The sequence below is a fragment of the Zychaea mexicana genome (assembly GCF_025766255.1).
Source record: "Zychaea mexicana strain RSA 1403 chromosome Unknown BDB00scaffold_18, whole genome shotgun sequence".
NCBI classification, from domain to species: Eukaryota; Fungi; Mucoromycota; class Mucoromycetes; order Mucorales; family Lichtheimiaceae; genus Zychaea; species Zychaea mexicana.
Window position 1 is genome coordinate 383,750 of NW_026516681.1, and position 16,323 is coordinate 400,072.

Genomic DNA, 16,323 nt, shown 5'->3' on the forward strand with positions numbered 1-16,323 from the left:
CAAATTTCGATTCTGCCTTTCTGTTGGTTGGATCTATTATATTATCACGTGTGGGGTATATAATTAGGTAACTGATCCCCGCAACGCACACTGACGAACATCAGCACGTTGGTCCTGAGCGGAGAAGCACAACAATTCTTCTGGCTAAGTTCTTTTACGACATAGCTATGCGGGAGACACCATAGAAATAGTGACAGCGATGGTAGACAGCGTTAACATTAGTCGTAGGAAAAAAAAACTATTAGCGGTATATAATGACAAGAGAGGTAAGTAAAGCTTTAGAGCCCTGTATCCATGCTGTGAGAGCAAGTAGTGTTGGTTTACCGATTGTATGTTTGATACCAGAGTTTGGTCTTTGTCCCCGGTAAAATGCAACAAAAAGGGGTGGAGGTTGGGTATTGTAGGCTTGCTCTTTTCAGATCAAAAGAACTCTAAAAATGATGAGATAAAAACGAGTAAAAAAGAGACCCACCGGGGGATCAATCTGCAGATCGACGTAAACAACGCGAGCTGCAAGACAATGAAGCTGGGAAATCGAACACACAAAAAACAACAACATAGAAAGGACAACAGTGCCCCGAAAGCGGGGAAGAAAAGGGGAGTGAGGAGTTAATGATGATTATTTGCACAAGACATCTACTCGTCATTTGTTGCAGCTTATCGCCTCGTTATTATCCACTACCCATAGGATTTCACATACCCGTACTACATAGTCAAGTACGAGCGCATTGAAGCTGAAAGCGGGGTACATCTACGATACATGACATGGGAATAGAGTGCAGGATGAAAGAGAGAGACAAAGAGACAGAATCACACTAAATGATTGATGATGCAGCGCAAGCGAAAACAAGATCGGCGTTGTAAAAAAAAAGGTCTTTCGTGTGTGTTGTGGTACAGATTTCTGTGAAGCTTATATTATATTTGATTGCCGCCGGTCTTCCTTTTCCCTTTTCCCCTTTTTTATTCGAATAATACCACCATGCAGTCCATCAAATGTGTCGTCGTTGGCGATGGGTAAGCTTAACATTTCCACTCTTGCAATCCAGTTGGGCGACGTTCACTTTTATCTCTCTCTCTCTTTCTCTCCCTCTACTTTGCCAACAAGAGGAAGCAGTCATTTGTTTCTATTTTTCCTCTTGTGCTCTGCCCGAAACACACGCGCCATTTTTTAAAATACATTTGTATTTCGCCCTCCTCCACCATGTTATAAAACCTCATCAGGGGTCCCGCTCATCATCATCTCGAGAGATCAACTAATGTCCAAACCATTGTTTATACAAATGACATTCTGATATATAGTGCCGTTGGTAAAACCTGTCTACTTATTTCGTATACCACGAATGCTTTTCCTGGCGAATATATCCCCACTGTGTAAGTAGTATTTTACACCTTCATATGCGATTCAAGTAATAGCAGTAGTAGTAATAGTTGTAGCGATAGCAGTAGCAGTAGCAGTAGCAGTAGTGGTAGCAGTAGTAGTATCTAGTAGAGGTTCTCACACTAAAACCCCCCCTTCTTATACTGTTTAGCTTCGATAATTATTCAGCCAACGTAATGGTCGATGGCAAGCCTATCAACTTGGGCTTATGGGATACTGCTGGTCAAGAAGATTATGATCGTCTTCGTCCACTGTCGTATCCACAGACCGACGTGTTCCTCGCCTGCTTCTCGCTCGTGAGCCCTCCTTCGTTTGAAAATATTCGCACAAAGGTACCGTATACCACGGGGGATCCGAGGAAAAGGAGAAGACAAGTGTGTGTGTGTGTGTGTGTGTGTGTGTGTGTGTGTGTGTTATAGATAGATGGCGAACAAATAAACCCTCTCAAGAGCATGAGGAGGACAGCACAGAATGGAGCGTGTTGTTCGAGAGGTGATGTAAAAGACGGGTTTTGCTGACTGACAGTCTGTAATCTCTCCTCTCCCCCATCCAGTGGTACCCTGAAATCAGCCATCATGCGCCCAACACACCGATCATTCTTGTCGGCACGAAACTTGATCTGCGTGAGGATAAGCAGACCATCGACCGTCTCCGTGAAAAGCGCATGGCTCCCATCAGCTACTCGCAGGCCGTTCAGATGTCGAAGGATATTGGAGCAGCGAAATATTTGGAATGCTCGGCACTCACGCAAAAGGGACTCAAGAACGTGTTTGACGAAGGCATCCGCGCCGTGCTGTCTCCACCGGCCCGACCAAAGAAGAAGAAAGGCTGCTTGATCTTGTAGACATTTCTTTTGCGCTTACACTCTACTAGTAATCCTCCCACCCCCACCCCCTTCTTGATCTTCTTCCTTTAGTCTTTTTTTTTTTTAAAAAAAAGAAAAATTCCTCCCTAAGACAACAGCAAAAAATAAGAAAAAAAAAGCACAATTCACTCGCAAGCAATCTAGCCACTAATACCTCTTTACTGTCTTCTCTGTCTCTCTTCCTCTCTATATTTCACTGTCACACACACACACACACGAACACACGCTCTCTCTCTTTCTCTCCAACTCACTTATAGTACTCTTCTTCCTTTCTTTCTCTCTCTCTCTCTCTCTCTCTCTACTTCTTCATTTCTATCGCTTTTTTTTTTCTTTTTTCTCTTTATAGCTATATATTGTTATTTGTTACAACCTCAAAAAATTTAGCTGTGGTATACACAAGTGGCAGCAAGTCATGCCTTTTGTGATCATGCAGCAGCACAGTACAACAACAAATGCGTGCGTGTTTTTTTTTGTTTTCATGTGCCTCCTGCTCCCTTAATGATTGTTATGCAGCTGGCAGAGAGACGTGTTGTGGAATCGTCAAATTCCGAGTCCAAGGCGGATGAGTTTCTCCTTGTCGACCAGAATTGCTTCGATCTAGATGATGTTGCCGTGAAGGCGGATGGTACTGATCTGCATATGTCATTGCCAGCGGTGGATAGAGGTTCATGTGGATCAGTAGTCGCATGATCAATGCGTGCATATTGGATCTCCTCGCACGCGCGTTCGTTGAATTGTGCTGTGGTATGAATGCTGCAAAGGAGAGAGAGAAAAAAAGAGCCGTGGATGTCTATCGTTTGTGCAGAATGAAGAGGAAAACAAGGAGGAATGGGAAGAAAGAAGAAGAATGGGGGTTGGGAAGCCTGCCCTGACCCAGTAATGCGCCTTTATTTCAAAAGTAACCCCCAACCATCGTAGGCGTATCTTGCATTCTACGTGGCGATGGCCTTCGCTCACTCTTGGAGCGCGTGACACTTTCTGACAGGTAGTAGTCTCCATAGATGGTGCTCAGCACGTCGTCATTGTTGCTGTCGCTGTCTTGGCGGCCATCGTCTCCATGCTGGGGGTACTGTCGTCGTCCTTCTGCTACTGCTGCCACTTGATCATAATGACGACGTGCCTGTGGCTGCGGCCCCGGAGTATTATCCCGACGGCGATGAGAATGATGGGGATTCCGCATACTTTGTGATCGAAGCACCGGTGGATCCTCTCGTGGCACTTGGCGCAATGCCTCGCGCTCCAGCTCTCGCTGAGAGGGCACTTCCTGCTGCTCCCAGAGCTTCTGGTATCGTCGGTGCGATGGCCGTTGCTCCAACAACGACGGTTTCTTTCTTACAGTCCCCGTTGCTAGTGCCACGGAGTCGTATTGATTGTTTATGTTTTGATGACGACGCAGACCACTATCATCCTCTCTCGACGTAAGATAATGCGGCAAAGGTGCCCGTTTCTTTTCATAGTATTCTCTGAGAACACGCGACACATGTGACTCCCCTTCCCAGTCACTGGCGTCGGATTCTATGAAGGCCTTCTGGGTTACTATCCCCTCTGTCTTCATTGGTTCTACGCATCTTTCTCTACTGCTTTAATTACCTGCTCCGACATCACCGTCATCATCATGCAGCTTATGCTGGACTGAATCCATCAATTTGTTCCATAATTTGCTTGAGCTATTCTCATTGTTGCCCTTGGGTGCCGTCCATGGTAGCTGGTTATTGCCATGGCCATGGTCCATCATGCCATCGCGCACTTTATCCCAAAAGCGCTTCGGGTTTTTTTGTGGGAGATTGGCAGCAAACCGATCATAATAGAGAGATGAGCCATCTTGATCTTTGATGCCTTGCTGTTCGTCTTCTTCATCTTCAGCAGGCAGCCTGTTACTGATATCGATAAATTCACGACGACTGCCTGTTTGATGTTGTTGTTCTTTTCTACGTCTATCAAATGTGGTGGCACTGTTGGATCGGGCGACGCATTTCCACTGGTTGGCATCGACAGCAATACGTGAAACGCCTGTGGTCGACATGTTGCGCTTTACTTTTTTGTCGAAATTGATAGGCGGAAGCGGAGGCCTGACTACTTGCTCGCATTTATGACGAGCTGGATAAAGACCGACATCCTGGCCACAATCTTTGCAAAGAACGACGATTTGTGAGACTCGATAGTCGTTTTTGACACCCATAGCTCCAAGTGTTTTGAAATCTGAATGAAAGGAAAAAGTGAGAAAAGGAAGAATAGCGATGGAAGGAGGTAGGACCAAAGGAAGAAGAAGGGAGGAGATTGAGGATTATTATTTATTTAGTCGCTGTTCTTGCTAGTAGAGACAATTAACAAGGACTTGCCTCAAATAATAGTTGAATGGGGTTCTGGACAATCCAGTAAGGTCGTACAAGCAATCGCTCAGGTACCACGTTTCGGGTGCGCTCATTGTTTCATTGGTTGCAGCTGGATACGGCTCCCTTAATTTAAATTTCGATGCTTCTTGTCGAACATGTCGACATGTCGATAAGAGCAAGATATTGATACTCTCTTTTCTAACTTATCAATCCATTCTCTCAGGCTGTCGTTTGTGAGGTTTTTTTTTTCACACTCCTTTGCATCTTGCATATGGACATGTGACCTAAACGCAATGAGTATTTTCTTTCTTCGTATGTAATCATTTGTGTAACATATACTATTGAACAATACGCCATCTTTTCATTACAGAAATTAATGATAGGGATATTTATCAGCAAGTGATACTAGCCAACCAACTTGAATATAATTTCATTGATGTGCTATAAAAAGAAGCAGTAGGATCATGTTGCAAAAACTCATATATTGCAAGTCTTTGATGTTTTATTACCTGTACACATACAGAGCAAAAGAGTAATACATTTTCATCTATCCATGCTGATCATTAAAATAATCAGACTCTTGTCGTACAGGACGAGCTAACCTGCCTAGTTGACTGTGGTACTTTCTCTCGAGTAATTACAAAACACGTATTATCTTCCTCAATGGTGGCTGATATGTATTCACTGTCACATCCATATACAGTCATAGAACCGTATATGCGATTGTAATACTTTAGCTCTCAGGGGGGGGAAGTAATCCTTATTTTCCATTTTGTCGCCGATTGACTTTTTATCAATATCAATGGTGTACACAGCATTGCATAGGTCCCGGTTGCACTCTTTAATTCCATTAACCAGTATATTCCCGTGCCTTCGATTCTTACACTTGTAAGTGGCAGTAATAGGTTAACAAAAGAAAATGCAATTTTCCATACTATCATGTACTTTTCTTGTACGAGATAATCATAGCAGCGGTGTGCATGGTTGTGGTAAGTGTGAAATCAGCCAGTTGCTGTTAGGAGCTGCCAGTATATGTATATCATATTATTCATGCTATATATACGAATCATTCACTATAGTTACTCGTTCTCTTTTTCTTTATCCGCTCCAAACAATGCAAACTATCATCCTAGAATGTATGCTCTTTCATCATATGCCGCAACAAACATACATTCAAACACATGGGTCAGAAATGCCTCAAACATCAACCCATCTCTAAAACGAACACTTAGCAACAGTCCATATCAACTCTACCACCTAATATCACTATGTGTTTCATGTAACAAACAGGTGGGGTCCATCCCACTCAGAGTTTTTCATTCGTAATTAAGATTAATTAAACAGAGGGAGAAAGAAAGAGAAAGGGAGAACCGCATTATAGCACAATTCGATAAATCACACACACAGAAAAAAGATATACGGGAATAATAGAGCTTGTTATTGTACAAACATATACAGAGACATGTAAAACACTCTTCAATATTTGTTTTTACTTAGGCAGGGATTGGAGGTTCATCATCAGGTGGATATCCATCGTCAACTACATTCGAAAAAGATACCGAGTTAGCATATCTTGGGAATTTCCACTTCCTGTTCTAAAATTGCGCCCTATGTCGTCATCTTCCACCATCACCACCACAATCTCCACTATGACTTACCCTTGCGTCTAAACATGGTAATTTCCTGTTGCTTAAAGTAACGGCGGTTTTCTTCGTCAATCAGCACCAAGTTCAGATAGTATCTTGTAGAGAACTTTTTGTTGACGTCTATTAAAACAGATAAAACTACTTAGCCGTCATCCTGTCACTGCATATTCTCCCACAAAATAATAATTCGACTTTATGCTTAATCCATACCTCGGAAAGTAGGTGCCAGTTCGAAACCACCCAAGAATAGACGAATGGGAATGGTCTCACCTAGAAAAGACACAAAGAAAATGAATTATACCTTTAGCCATCCGTTCTCCTACCTTTTTTTCATATCTAAATCCTCGATTGCTTATACCTCGAACAGGTGCACCATCCATGATTTCAAACTTGGTTACGGTCTCGCTTTCGTTGTAAAGGTTGGGCGCTAAAAAAATAACGGATCGAAGTAGTCAGTAAAAGCACGACCAGTATATACGAGAAAGCAAAGGGAGGTCATACCAGCTCCTGTCGTCTCACGTCGAATAATAGCCAATTCCATTGTCTTAATCTTTATACGCACAAGTAAGAAGTATATCTTGCCAACAATCACATCCTTCAAATGGTATCTAGTGCAGATCATCATCAACAACATGTTAGTAACTCGTTCAATTCGCTATGTGCGAAGAAGGGGCTAAGGTGGAGAACACATCGTACTTTGATTTGTTGTATTCGAATTCAATATGTAAGCAGTCCTCAATACCGACTTCCATCTTGATCGAATTGTTGATGTCTGTTGGCATTCTGTACGAATATACCCAAATGTCCCTTTCGCTATCAAGGTCTTGTAAGCGACGTGATATAGTGACACGAACAAAGTATCTGTAAGGGAAAAAGCGTTTCGTTGTTATTTCATATTACTTGTGCCCACAACATATACTCAATATCATGCCTTAATTTAACGTTGATGCCGTGATAACACTCGTATTGCTTCTCCACGCGCTTGAATTCGAAATCAAACGATGCATTCTGACGGAGTTCGCCTGGTGCAGCTAATTCTTGCGAAAGAGTCAAGAATTCATGCGGTTTACCCCGGTCATAGAATAGTTCTGCAAGATGTGAAAAGTATATGTTATAGCAAGCACACTATCTATATCAAAATGCATTCTCTCGCTCTCTATTCGTTTCATCCGTTCGTTTGTTATTATAACTTTTATGTTTCAATCTTACCTATGCTTCCCACGAATTCAACCTTGATACCATTATGTTCGAGTTTCTTTCCACCTCTCAAACGAATATTCACCTAGTGCAATATTATGAGCCGGGAACTATGTGTTAGAATATATATACCAATGGGCAAGACTATCCCTTTCTTCCATTAACAGAAATAAGAAAGTTGTAATACTTACATTGCCGCTAACAGTTTCTCCATCGAGGTATACTGGGTACGTTTCACGGCGGTCTTTGTCCACTTTAACGTCAATTTGCTTTCGCTGATCTTCTTTGGCAAAACCAATCTCGATATCCGCAGGTGTGGATAAACCAAGCAAGCTCTTAATATTCAACATTTGCATAGACAGAAGTAAGTCATAGGTCATTGACAACTCGAGAGTACGATATGAAACAACTGGAGGGGACCAAGAGGAGATAAAATAGATAAGTAAAACTCACAGCCATCGACATTTTTCGTTTCTTGTTAAGTGCGCTTGTAGGGTGTACGTGTAATTGAGTTTGTGGATGGAATGCTGAGAGAGGAAGAGACGAAAAGGGAACGGGCTCGTTGGATGCAGAGCGCGCAGTCCAAAAACGATGGTGATTTGTACTCCGCGATCGCACTTGACTGTTTTGGCGGGCTTCTCTATTCAGATTCATACTGCAATGTGGCATGAACACAACACAACCAAGTCATCATGGGGACTATCTATTCTACTATACAGTGCTAAGTATAAGAAAGTAGAGAGCAGTAATTTGAGAATATACAAGAAATGGACTTTGTACTTTTTATTTGCCATAAGTGGAGGATGAAGAGTAGAAGAAGAGAAGGAAAAACGATGAAGGATAATTAAAAAAAGCAGACAAACATAGATATATAATTATGGGTTGAAATTGATTGGGAGAAGTATGCAAGCAAAATGACTAGATTTTTTTTTCGATTTCTGATTTCAAGGAATGCTTTTTTGAAAAGAAGTGCTGTTTTTTTTGGAATGCGCAATGATTATTTTTAGACGGGGCTTACTGGGTAAGACCAGCCTTGATCTTGGGATGGACGATGAAATCATCCAGGGCCTTGCCGGCAGGGACCATGGGGAACAACTGTTCGTGCTTGCACACAACGGCATCCATCAGCACGGGGCCATCATGGGCAAGGAACTCGGCCATCTTTTCGGGAATCTCAGAGGTCTTGGTGACACGGATGGCCTTGACACCCATGGCCTCGGCGAGCTTGCAAAAGTCAGGGTTCTTCATGACAGTGCCGGAATATCGTTCCTCGTAGAACAGATCTTGCCACTGCTTGACCATGCCTTGGAACGAGTTGTTGAGCAAGAGAACCTTGACACCAATGTTAAACTCGGCGGCAGTGGCCAGTTCCATGGCAGTCATCGAGAACGAGGCGTCACCGTCGATATCAACGACGATCTTGTCTGGCTGGGCAACCTTGGCGCCGATGGCACTGGGAAGACCATAGCCCATGGTACCGAGGCCGCCAGAGGTGATGAAGGTACGGGGATGGCGCCAGCGGTAGAACTGAGCAGTCCACATCTGATGCTGGCCTACACCAGTGGTCACAATCACATCCTCCTTCTTGTCCATCGTCTGCTTGTTCAATTCCTCGATCAGCTGCTGGGGCTTGAGAGTAGCATCGTCATTGGCAGGCAAGTCATAGTAGAATGGATACTTGCTCTTCCACTCAGCAATCGTGTCGAACCATTCTTTGCGCTCTGAGGACTGGACATGGGGCACGATCTTCTTTAGGTTTTCAGTGACATCGCCTTCAATAGCATGGGTGGCCTCGACAACCTTGTTGATGTTCTTGGGCATGATTTCAAAGTGCAAGATACCACCACGGTTCTCGCGAGCGGCCTTGACAGCTTCGGGAGCAAATGCACTGACCATGCCGGTGACACGATCATCAAAACGAGCGCCCAAAGCAATGATCAAATCAGCGTGCTGCATGGCCAAGTTGGCGTAGCAAGAGCCGTGCATACCAAGCATGTGAAGCGACTTGGGATCCATCTCGTCGTATGCGCCAAGGCCACAAAGCGTGGTCGTCACGGGAATATTGCCATTGTCGGCGAGTTCGCGCAGGACCTTGGTACCGTCGGGATGGCTCAAGATACCCTGGCCGGCGTAGATGACAGGTCGCTTGGCTATGTTGATCAATTCTGCCGCTCGCTGCAGCAAGGGCTCTTGTTTGGCAGCAGTGACTTCTTCGGTAAAGGCGCCAATGGCGGTGTTGGGGATGGCAGTTGGGCGGGTGGGGATGGAGGAGTTGGTAGGGATGGGTCGTCGCAGAATACCGGCAGTGACGTCCTTGGGCAAGTCGACAAGAACGGGGCCAGGACGGCCGCTGGTTGCAATCTCAAAGGCTTCGTTGATTCTTCGGGGGAGTTCAGCGATATCCTTGACCATGACGTTCCACTTGGTGCAACTGCGGGAAATACCAATTACATCGGCTTCTTGGAAGGCATCAGTTCCAATGGCAGTGGTAACGACTTGGCCAGTGAACACAACCAAAGGCGTACCGTCGGCTAAGGCGTCAGCCATGGCTGTCACGACATTGGTAGCGCCGGGGCCAGAAGTCACAAGCACGACGCCAGGTTTGCCGCTGTAGAATTAAATTTTTTTTTGTTAGCTTTGAGATGAACAAAGTCTGGTGTACGTGGGGCGGCTGTTATACAAAACAAGAAAAGTGTATGTTGATATTTACGTGGCTCGTGCGTAACCTTCGGCCATATGTCCAGCACCTTGCTCGTGTCGTGGAAGAACAAAGTCAAAATAGGTGGACTCGTGGATCGCATCAAAGACAGGGAGAATGGCACCGCCAGGGTAGCCGAAAACATGCTTGACGTCGTGTCGCAACATCATCTCGTGGAAGATCTCGCCACCGCTTTTGCCCACAAATGAATCGTCCATCTCAACGGCAGCGGGCTTGCGATACTTGAGAGGCTGTGGTTTATGATGAGGTTTGTCGGTTTGTACGATCGTTCGTTCAGCGGTACGGGGTGCAGGACTACAAAGATCATTGAGGTTAAGTCGATTGTTCACAGCATAGCAGCTATGCTTAGAGTGTGTCCGTCCACAAGAGCTAAGGGATTGAAGAACATACCGAGTGGCAGCAGCGGCGCCCTTTGCCTTATGAGTGGTATGAATCATGCAAGCGGCCACGGAACGAGGGCCGGCCAGAAACGTAGATCTGGTCAAAAGCTGCCTTGACGGCAGTCTGGATGCTGCTGATGCGATCATTGCTGTGAGCGGATGGATATGTTGGATACGAAGAGGAAGAAGAAGAAGAAGAAGATGATGATGAAAACAAAAAACCCCCTGGGCACTATTTTGCTGTGCTTTAATGGATAATAGAAAAGAGAGAGGGAAGTAAAAGAGGAGGGAGGAACAAAAAAAAAAGTTCGCTTGACAAAGCGGAAGAAAAATCTAAAGAGAGAGAGGGAGCGAAGAGATCTGGAGCCAATTTTAAACGCAGAATCCTTTTGGGATAAGGGCGGACCTTTGAAAAAGTTTAAGCCAGTGGCGTCTTAACCACTCAAGTCTGCTCTGTCCATCGAGTGAGTCAGTCCAGTTCAGCCCAGTCCAGTCCAGTCCAGTCCAGCTGGTTCAGTTTAGTCAATCAAACCAACCGAGTCAGTCGGTGGCGGCCTAATATTGGAGCCCTTGTCTTAAAGGAAAATTTTTCAATAGCCTTGCTCAATAATACCTACTACTCCTGCCTTGACTTTTGATTTTGTGGTTAGTGGTTAATTTCTACGGCAAGGTCCTCTGTTGGCCCACCATCGTCAATCGCATTTTGGTTGGCATGTGAAGTGGATGATGTGCCCTTACATCGGATGAGTCACACCAATCAGGTTGAGGCACCGCTCACACAATAAGCTTTTTTTTTTATCTCCCATCGCATATCACACATCACCTTACATAGTGGCAAGATTGACACACCCTTCCTCTCTCTGTCTCGCGCTCTTATCGCAGAAAACAAACAAAATCAAAAAACTTTTTTTTTTCTATCTTCAGGGATATTTCCTTATTCTGAGTGTGGCTTTGAATAAACACTTTGCAGGTTTATTGACCGCAAGCAGAAACTGATCCAAGAGGTATGATATGAGTGTGTCTGTCTGCTCTATATATGAAATCTATACCAGATGAGTCACACACATTGCCCGCCTCATTCAAAGTGCGTTGGGATAGGGTGGGTGGGTAGGATGTTTTCATTCGTATTGGTCCCACGCAATTGGGGGGGGGGGAAATGGTTGAATGGAAGGGGGGGGTGGCTGATAAGATCTGAGGTTTGCGCCTATTGGCTACAGCGCACGATGAATCGAAAAATGCAAAAGTCGGAACAGGCCAACCACCAAGCAGCAGCACACGACACACCTACTGCACGCATGCCACCCAAAAACAGAAAGACAGACAGGACAGCCGGGCGGGCCCAAACGCGAAACGCCCGTCACGGCCCATGCTCATAAAAATGCTCCACATCTTCCTTGCATTTTTTTTTCTTTTTCTTTTTTCTCACTTAACCTTTTTCCCCCATAATCCTCATGGCCTCCAGAGTCTTTGCTACTGCCCTGCGTGCTGCTTCGCGCCGCGCTGCCACCATCCGTCCCACTGCTGCTGCTGCTCGTCCCTTGTCTGCTTTGGCTACTGCTAACTTGAAGCAGTCTGCTGTCAAGGTTTCGGTAAGGATTACGCTATTTCATTTTTCAAACTTTTGATTTTTCTTAAAAAAAAAAGCGCGTGTCATCTGTCTATCAGCTTAGTAATTCGAACCATCATTGTTCTTATTTTATTTTTGACAGGCTGCCTCGCAGATCCGTGGCTACAAGACCTTGAACTTTGGTGGCACCGAAGAAACCGTCTACGAGCGCTCTGACGTCCCCAAGGAAAAGCTCTTGGAAACCTTCAAGGATGATACCATTGCCGTCCTCGGCTACGGTCCCCAAGGTCGTGGCCAGGCCTTGAACTTGCGCGATAACGGCGTCAACGTCATCATCGGTCAGCGTGAGGGTAAGACCTACCAGCAGGCTATTGAGGAAGGCTGGGTTCCCGGCAAGAACTTGTTCCCTGTCTTGGATGCCGTCGAAAAGGGTACCGTTGTCATGAACCTCTTGTCCGATGCCTTCCAGAAGGACATCTGGCCCCAGATGAAGCCTCTCCTCACTCCCGGCAAGACCTTGTACTTCTCGCACGGTTTCTCTATCATCTACCGCGATCAGACCGACATTGTTGCCCCCAAAGGTAAAGAAAATGATTGTCATTACAGCCAATAGTGTGTGTTACGCCCAGGGAAGATAGATGGTGGTGTAATTATTTCGAGGGTTGGCGGCCAGAAAACTAAAAATTATCGAATTATAGATGTTGATGTGATCTTGGTCGCCCCGAAGGGTTCCGGTTTCACTGTCCGCCGTCTATTCCAGGAGGGCCGTGGTATCAACTCGTCCTTCGCCGTCTACCAGGATGCCTCTGGCAACGCCCGTGACCGCACTATCGCCCTTGGTATCGGAATCGGCTCTGGCTACATGTACGAGACCACCTTTGAGAAGGAAGTTTACTCTGACTTGTTCGGTGAGCGTGGTGTCTTAATGGGTGCCATTCAGGGTCTCTTCCAGGCTCAGTACGAAGTCTTGCGTGCCAATGGTAGGTTTTTTTTTATCAAATATTTCAGAGTCGGGACTAGTGGTGCTTATCGGGGAACAAGTGCATATATTAACCGGGATGGTTTGTGCAATCTATTATAGGCCACTCTCCCTCTGAAGCCTTCAACGAAACCGTCGAAGAAGCCACCCAGTCCCTTTACCCCTTGATCGGTGAGCGTGGTATGGACTGGATGTACGCCAACTGCTCCACCACTGCCCAGCGTGGTGCTCTTGACTGGTGGCGCCCCTTCCACGACGCCTCCAAGCCCGTCTTTGAGCAGCTCTACGAATCCGTCAAGAATGGCTCGGAAACCGCTCGCTCGCTCGACCGCAACTCGCAGCCCGACTACCGTGAGCGTCTTGAGGAAGAATTGGCAGAGATCCGCGAGTCTGAGATCTGGCGCGCCGGCAAGACTGTCCGCCAGCTTAGACCCGAGAACGTTGGCAAGGACTAAAGGAGATCATTGCCATTGCACACACACACACACACTTACACAAAACGCACATCTCTTTTTTTCTCCCTTTATCCATAATCTCCTCGTTTTTCCATACACATTGTATAACTAACAAAAGTTCCCTTTTGCTTTCTTTTTTCTTATCCAAAAGAATTCCCTTCATATTTACTCTCTGTCGCTATCACACTAGCAAACTTGTTCTTTTTGCATCAACATCTTCTTATGTATAAAAAATGTTACCTTCGTTTTTAATTCGCTTAAAAAAAGTTAGGCTTACATGATTATTAAAGCCGCTCAACCCAATAAGATGAGTTGATCTTATCCAAAATCTCATGCATTTCATTTCCGAACATGTAGTATGTTTGATCCGTCCATCAAAATCTATAATCCATATTCCATCATTATACTGAATCGGACAAGCTCCTCTTTACTAGGAAAGCTACATGACGTGGTTGACCTAGCAACCAAACTGTCATTGTATCCACTTTGTTTCCGTCACCATGGCAGCGTCACCATGGCAGCGAAAGATAGAACAGTGACATGGGCGGCCACTCCATCACCAAGCGGATGGATAATGCAACAGCCAATCAAATCACGCATAAGCAGGTTACGAAAGGTGATTCATACCCACGGCTATTGCGAGCAACCCACTGACAGGTTTTAGCTCTCTCTTCTTCTCTTAAACTTTTCCACTCCTCCCCCCAACCCTTTCCACACAACTCTTATACACAATATGGTCAAGAAAATCTCCATTGTATGCCTTCCTGGTGACGGTGTCGGCCCTGAAGTCGTTGGCGAGGCCGTCAAGGTTTTGCAAAAGGTCGCTGAACGTCGTGCTCAGGCCTTAGATGTCGAGTTTGAATTCAAGAATGAACTCATTGGTTTGGCCGCTCTTGAAAAGACAGGTAACTTTATATATCTGTGACGACTTAGAAAAGAACTCTGTGAAGGGAGGAAAAACAGAGGAATTATGTCTTTGCATAAGTGTACTTATACCAAGTTACTTTTTTTTGGTGGAATCCCGCAATTAAAGGTGAGCCTTTGCCTGATTCCGCTTTGGAAGCCTGCAAGGGTGCCGACGCCATCCTGTTGGGTGCTGTTGGTGGCCTTCCCGGTGCACAGATTGGTAGCGGACCACGCCCTGAACAAGGCTTGTTGAAGCTGCGCAAGTCGCTTGATTTGTATGCCAACCTTCGACCTGTCGTGTTTGCTTCTGACAGCTTGACAAGTCTGTCACCCCTCAAGGACCACGTGGTCAAGGGTGTCGAATTTGTCTTTGTCCGTGAATTGGTGGGTGGTATTTACTTTGGTGACCGCAAGGAAGCTGGCGAGGATGGCAAAGGTAAATTATCAATTGGAGGGAGAAGAAAGAGTAAATTTGAACGGAAAATGGAGTACAGGAACCAGGAGCAGGAAAGATGGAAGGAAAAACTCATAATGTGTATGCGCTTTCCATGTGATCTAGCCTATGATACCCTTCCTTACTCCCGTGAAGAAATTGTCCGCGTCACGCGTCTTGCTGCCTTGTTGGCATTGAAGCAGAACCCCGTCGGCAAAATTCACTCGATCGATAAGGCTAACGTGCTGGCCACGTCGCGTCTCTGGCGCAACGTCGTGACCGAGACTCTCGACAAGGAATTCCCACAACTTCAATACGAACATCACTTGGTCGACTCTGCCGCCATGGCCATGGTCCAGAACCCCAAGAAGCTCAACGGCGTCGTCTTGACTGAAAACATGTTTGGTGATATCCTTTCCGACGAAGCTTCCGTCATTGTCGGCTCGCTCGGTCTGTTGCCTTCGGCTTCGTTGAACGGTTTGCCCGATGGCAAGAGCAAATGTGTTGGTTTATACGAGCCTATTCACGGCTCTGCTCCTGATATTGCCGGTCAGAACATTGCTAACCCCATCGCTACCATCTTGAGTGTTGCCATGATGCTCCGTTACTCCCTTGGCTTTGAGCAGGAGGCAAAGGCTGTTGAGGATGCTGTTCGCCAAGTCTTGGATAACGGTCTTCGCTCGCGTGACTTGGGCGGTGAACAGTCGACCACGCAGATCGGTGAAAAGATCACTGAAGTACTGGGTGGTGTTTTGGATGCTTTGAACTAGATGGAAATCTGATTTTTTGTACATAATTATTTTTAAATATGAAAATTCTACTTGCTTTTTGTACGTGTTACGTTGATTGGGTTTCATTGTGTTGAATGTTGATATGGAGGGAGTTGCAGTCTTTTATTGTACATATAAAACATTGCATCAAGCTTGTAAAGTGGTTGAGCTTATGGAAGAGAAAACGGTGCTCTGTGAATTTCTATGCGAGAACAACGCTGTTGCATGCAGTGTGTATCAACGCTTTTACTTTGTTTGCTTAAGTATGCCTTCCCTACGGGGTTTCCAGTCCGCTCGTGCAGATGATACTCATCTGTTGTAACATATAGTAATCAATGGTATCAAGAGTGTCTTGTACTTATATACGGATTTGATTCAGATGTTCTACAAGTGACTGGGCACAGTTATATCAGTGGGTAGTTCCATTACTCGTGCACTTCCATGTTCGACCAAAGCGTATACACATTCTGCTACCAGCCGCAATATGTACGTTTTCTTTCAAAGAGCTTTGCCGAGAGCATCATTCACTTACCGCATCGGTGATACCAAGGTCGACCAAGGTATTTAGGGTGTCCTTAAGCTCCTTTCCGAGCTGTGAGGAGCTGGATTGCGGTCGGTTGTTCAATGAATTTCCTGATGGTTTGACTTTTACAGTACATAATGGAGTTATAGGAGCAATGTTTAGCGGCAACAGT

General features: G+C 45.4%; 6 protein-coding genes across 6 annotated transcripts; 3 read left to right on the forward strand and 3 right to left on the reverse strand.

Moving 5' to 3' along the window:
- The first annotated feature begins 942 nt into the window (after nucleotides 1–942).
- BDB00DRAFT_196604 (rac protein) lies at nucleotides 943–2,567 on the forward strand. The gene is made up of 4 exons (XM_053116431.1): nucleotides 943–1,014; nucleotides 1,300–1,371; nucleotides 1,530–1,710; nucleotides 1,932–2,567. The coding sequence occupies exons 1-4, from the start codon at nucleotides 980–982 to the stop codon at nucleotides 2,220–2,222; spliced, it is 579 nt and encodes a 192-aa protein (XP_052982130.1). The 5' UTR covers nucleotides 943–979; the 3' UTR covers nucleotides 2,223–2,567.
- A 568-nt stretch (nucleotides 2,568–3,135) lies between these two features.
- Nucleotides 3,136–4,422, reverse strand: BDB00DRAFT_870088 (uncharacterized protein; the record flags this gene model as incomplete). Its single annotated transcript, XM_053126667.1, has 2 exons — nucleotides 3,136–3,758; nucleotides 3,834–4,422. The coding sequence occupies 2 exons, from the start codon at nucleotides 4,420–4,422 to the stop codon at nucleotides 3,136–3,138; spliced, it is 1,212 nt and encodes a 403-aa protein (XP_052982131.1).
- Nucleotides 4,423–5,855: 1,433 nt separating this feature from the next.
- BDB00DRAFT_812220 (putative PEP8-vacuolar protein sorting/targeting protein) lies at nucleotides 5,856–7,976 on the reverse strand. The gene is made up of 10 exons (XM_053122684.1): nucleotides 7,873–7,976; nucleotides 7,611–7,754; nucleotides 7,432–7,504; nucleotides 7,154–7,310; nucleotides 6,919–7,083; nucleotides 6,724–6,830; nucleotides 6,581–6,649; nucleotides 6,433–6,492; nucleotides 6,235–6,342; nucleotides 5,856–6,116 (listed from the first exon to the last, which is right to left on the reverse strand). Exons 1-10 carry the CDS (start codon nucleotides 7,882–7,884, stop codon nucleotides 6,070–6,072), a joined length of 942 nt encoding a protein of 313 aa, XP_052982132.1. The 5' UTR covers nucleotides 7,885–7,976; the 3' UTR covers nucleotides 5,856–6,069.
- Nucleotides 7,977–8,433: 457 nt separating this feature from the next.
- Nucleotides 8,434–10,335, reverse strand: BDB00DRAFT_759548 (acetolactate synthase; the record flags this gene model as incomplete). The annotated part of the gene is made up of 2 exons (XM_053119132.1): nucleotides 8,434–10,027; nucleotides 10,130–10,335. The coding sequence occupies 2 exons, from the start codon at nucleotides 10,333–10,335 to the stop codon at nucleotides 8,434–8,436; spliced, it is 1,800 nt and encodes a 599-aa protein (XP_052982133.1).
- Nucleotides 10,336–11,943: 1,608 nt separating this feature from the next.
- On the forward strand, nucleotides 11,944–13,826 carry BDB00DRAFT_972489 (ketol-acid reductoisomerase). Its single transcript, XM_053129871.1, has 4 exons — nucleotides 11,944–12,107; nucleotides 12,228–12,666; nucleotides 12,784–13,065; nucleotides 13,167–13,826. The coding sequence occupies exons 1-4, from the start codon at nucleotides 11,970–11,972 to the stop codon at nucleotides 13,517–13,519; spliced, it is 1,212 nt and encodes a 403-aa protein (XP_052982134.1). The 5' UTR covers nucleotides 11,944–11,969; the 3' UTR covers nucleotides 13,520–13,826.
- A 6-nt stretch (nucleotides 13,827–13,832) lies between these two features.
- Nucleotides 13,833–15,738, forward strand: BDB00DRAFT_812229 (3-isopropylmalate dehydrogenase). Its single transcript, XM_053122685.1, has 3 exons — nucleotides 13,833–14,424; nucleotides 14,553–14,861; nucleotides 14,985–15,738. Exons 1-3 carry the CDS (start codon nucleotides 14,253–14,255, stop codon nucleotides 15,626–15,628), a joined length of 1,125 nt encoding a protein of 374 aa, XP_052982135.1. The 5' UTR covers nucleotides 13,833–14,252; the 3' UTR covers nucleotides 15,629–15,738.
- Nucleotides 15,739–16,323: the final 585 nt, after the last annotated feature.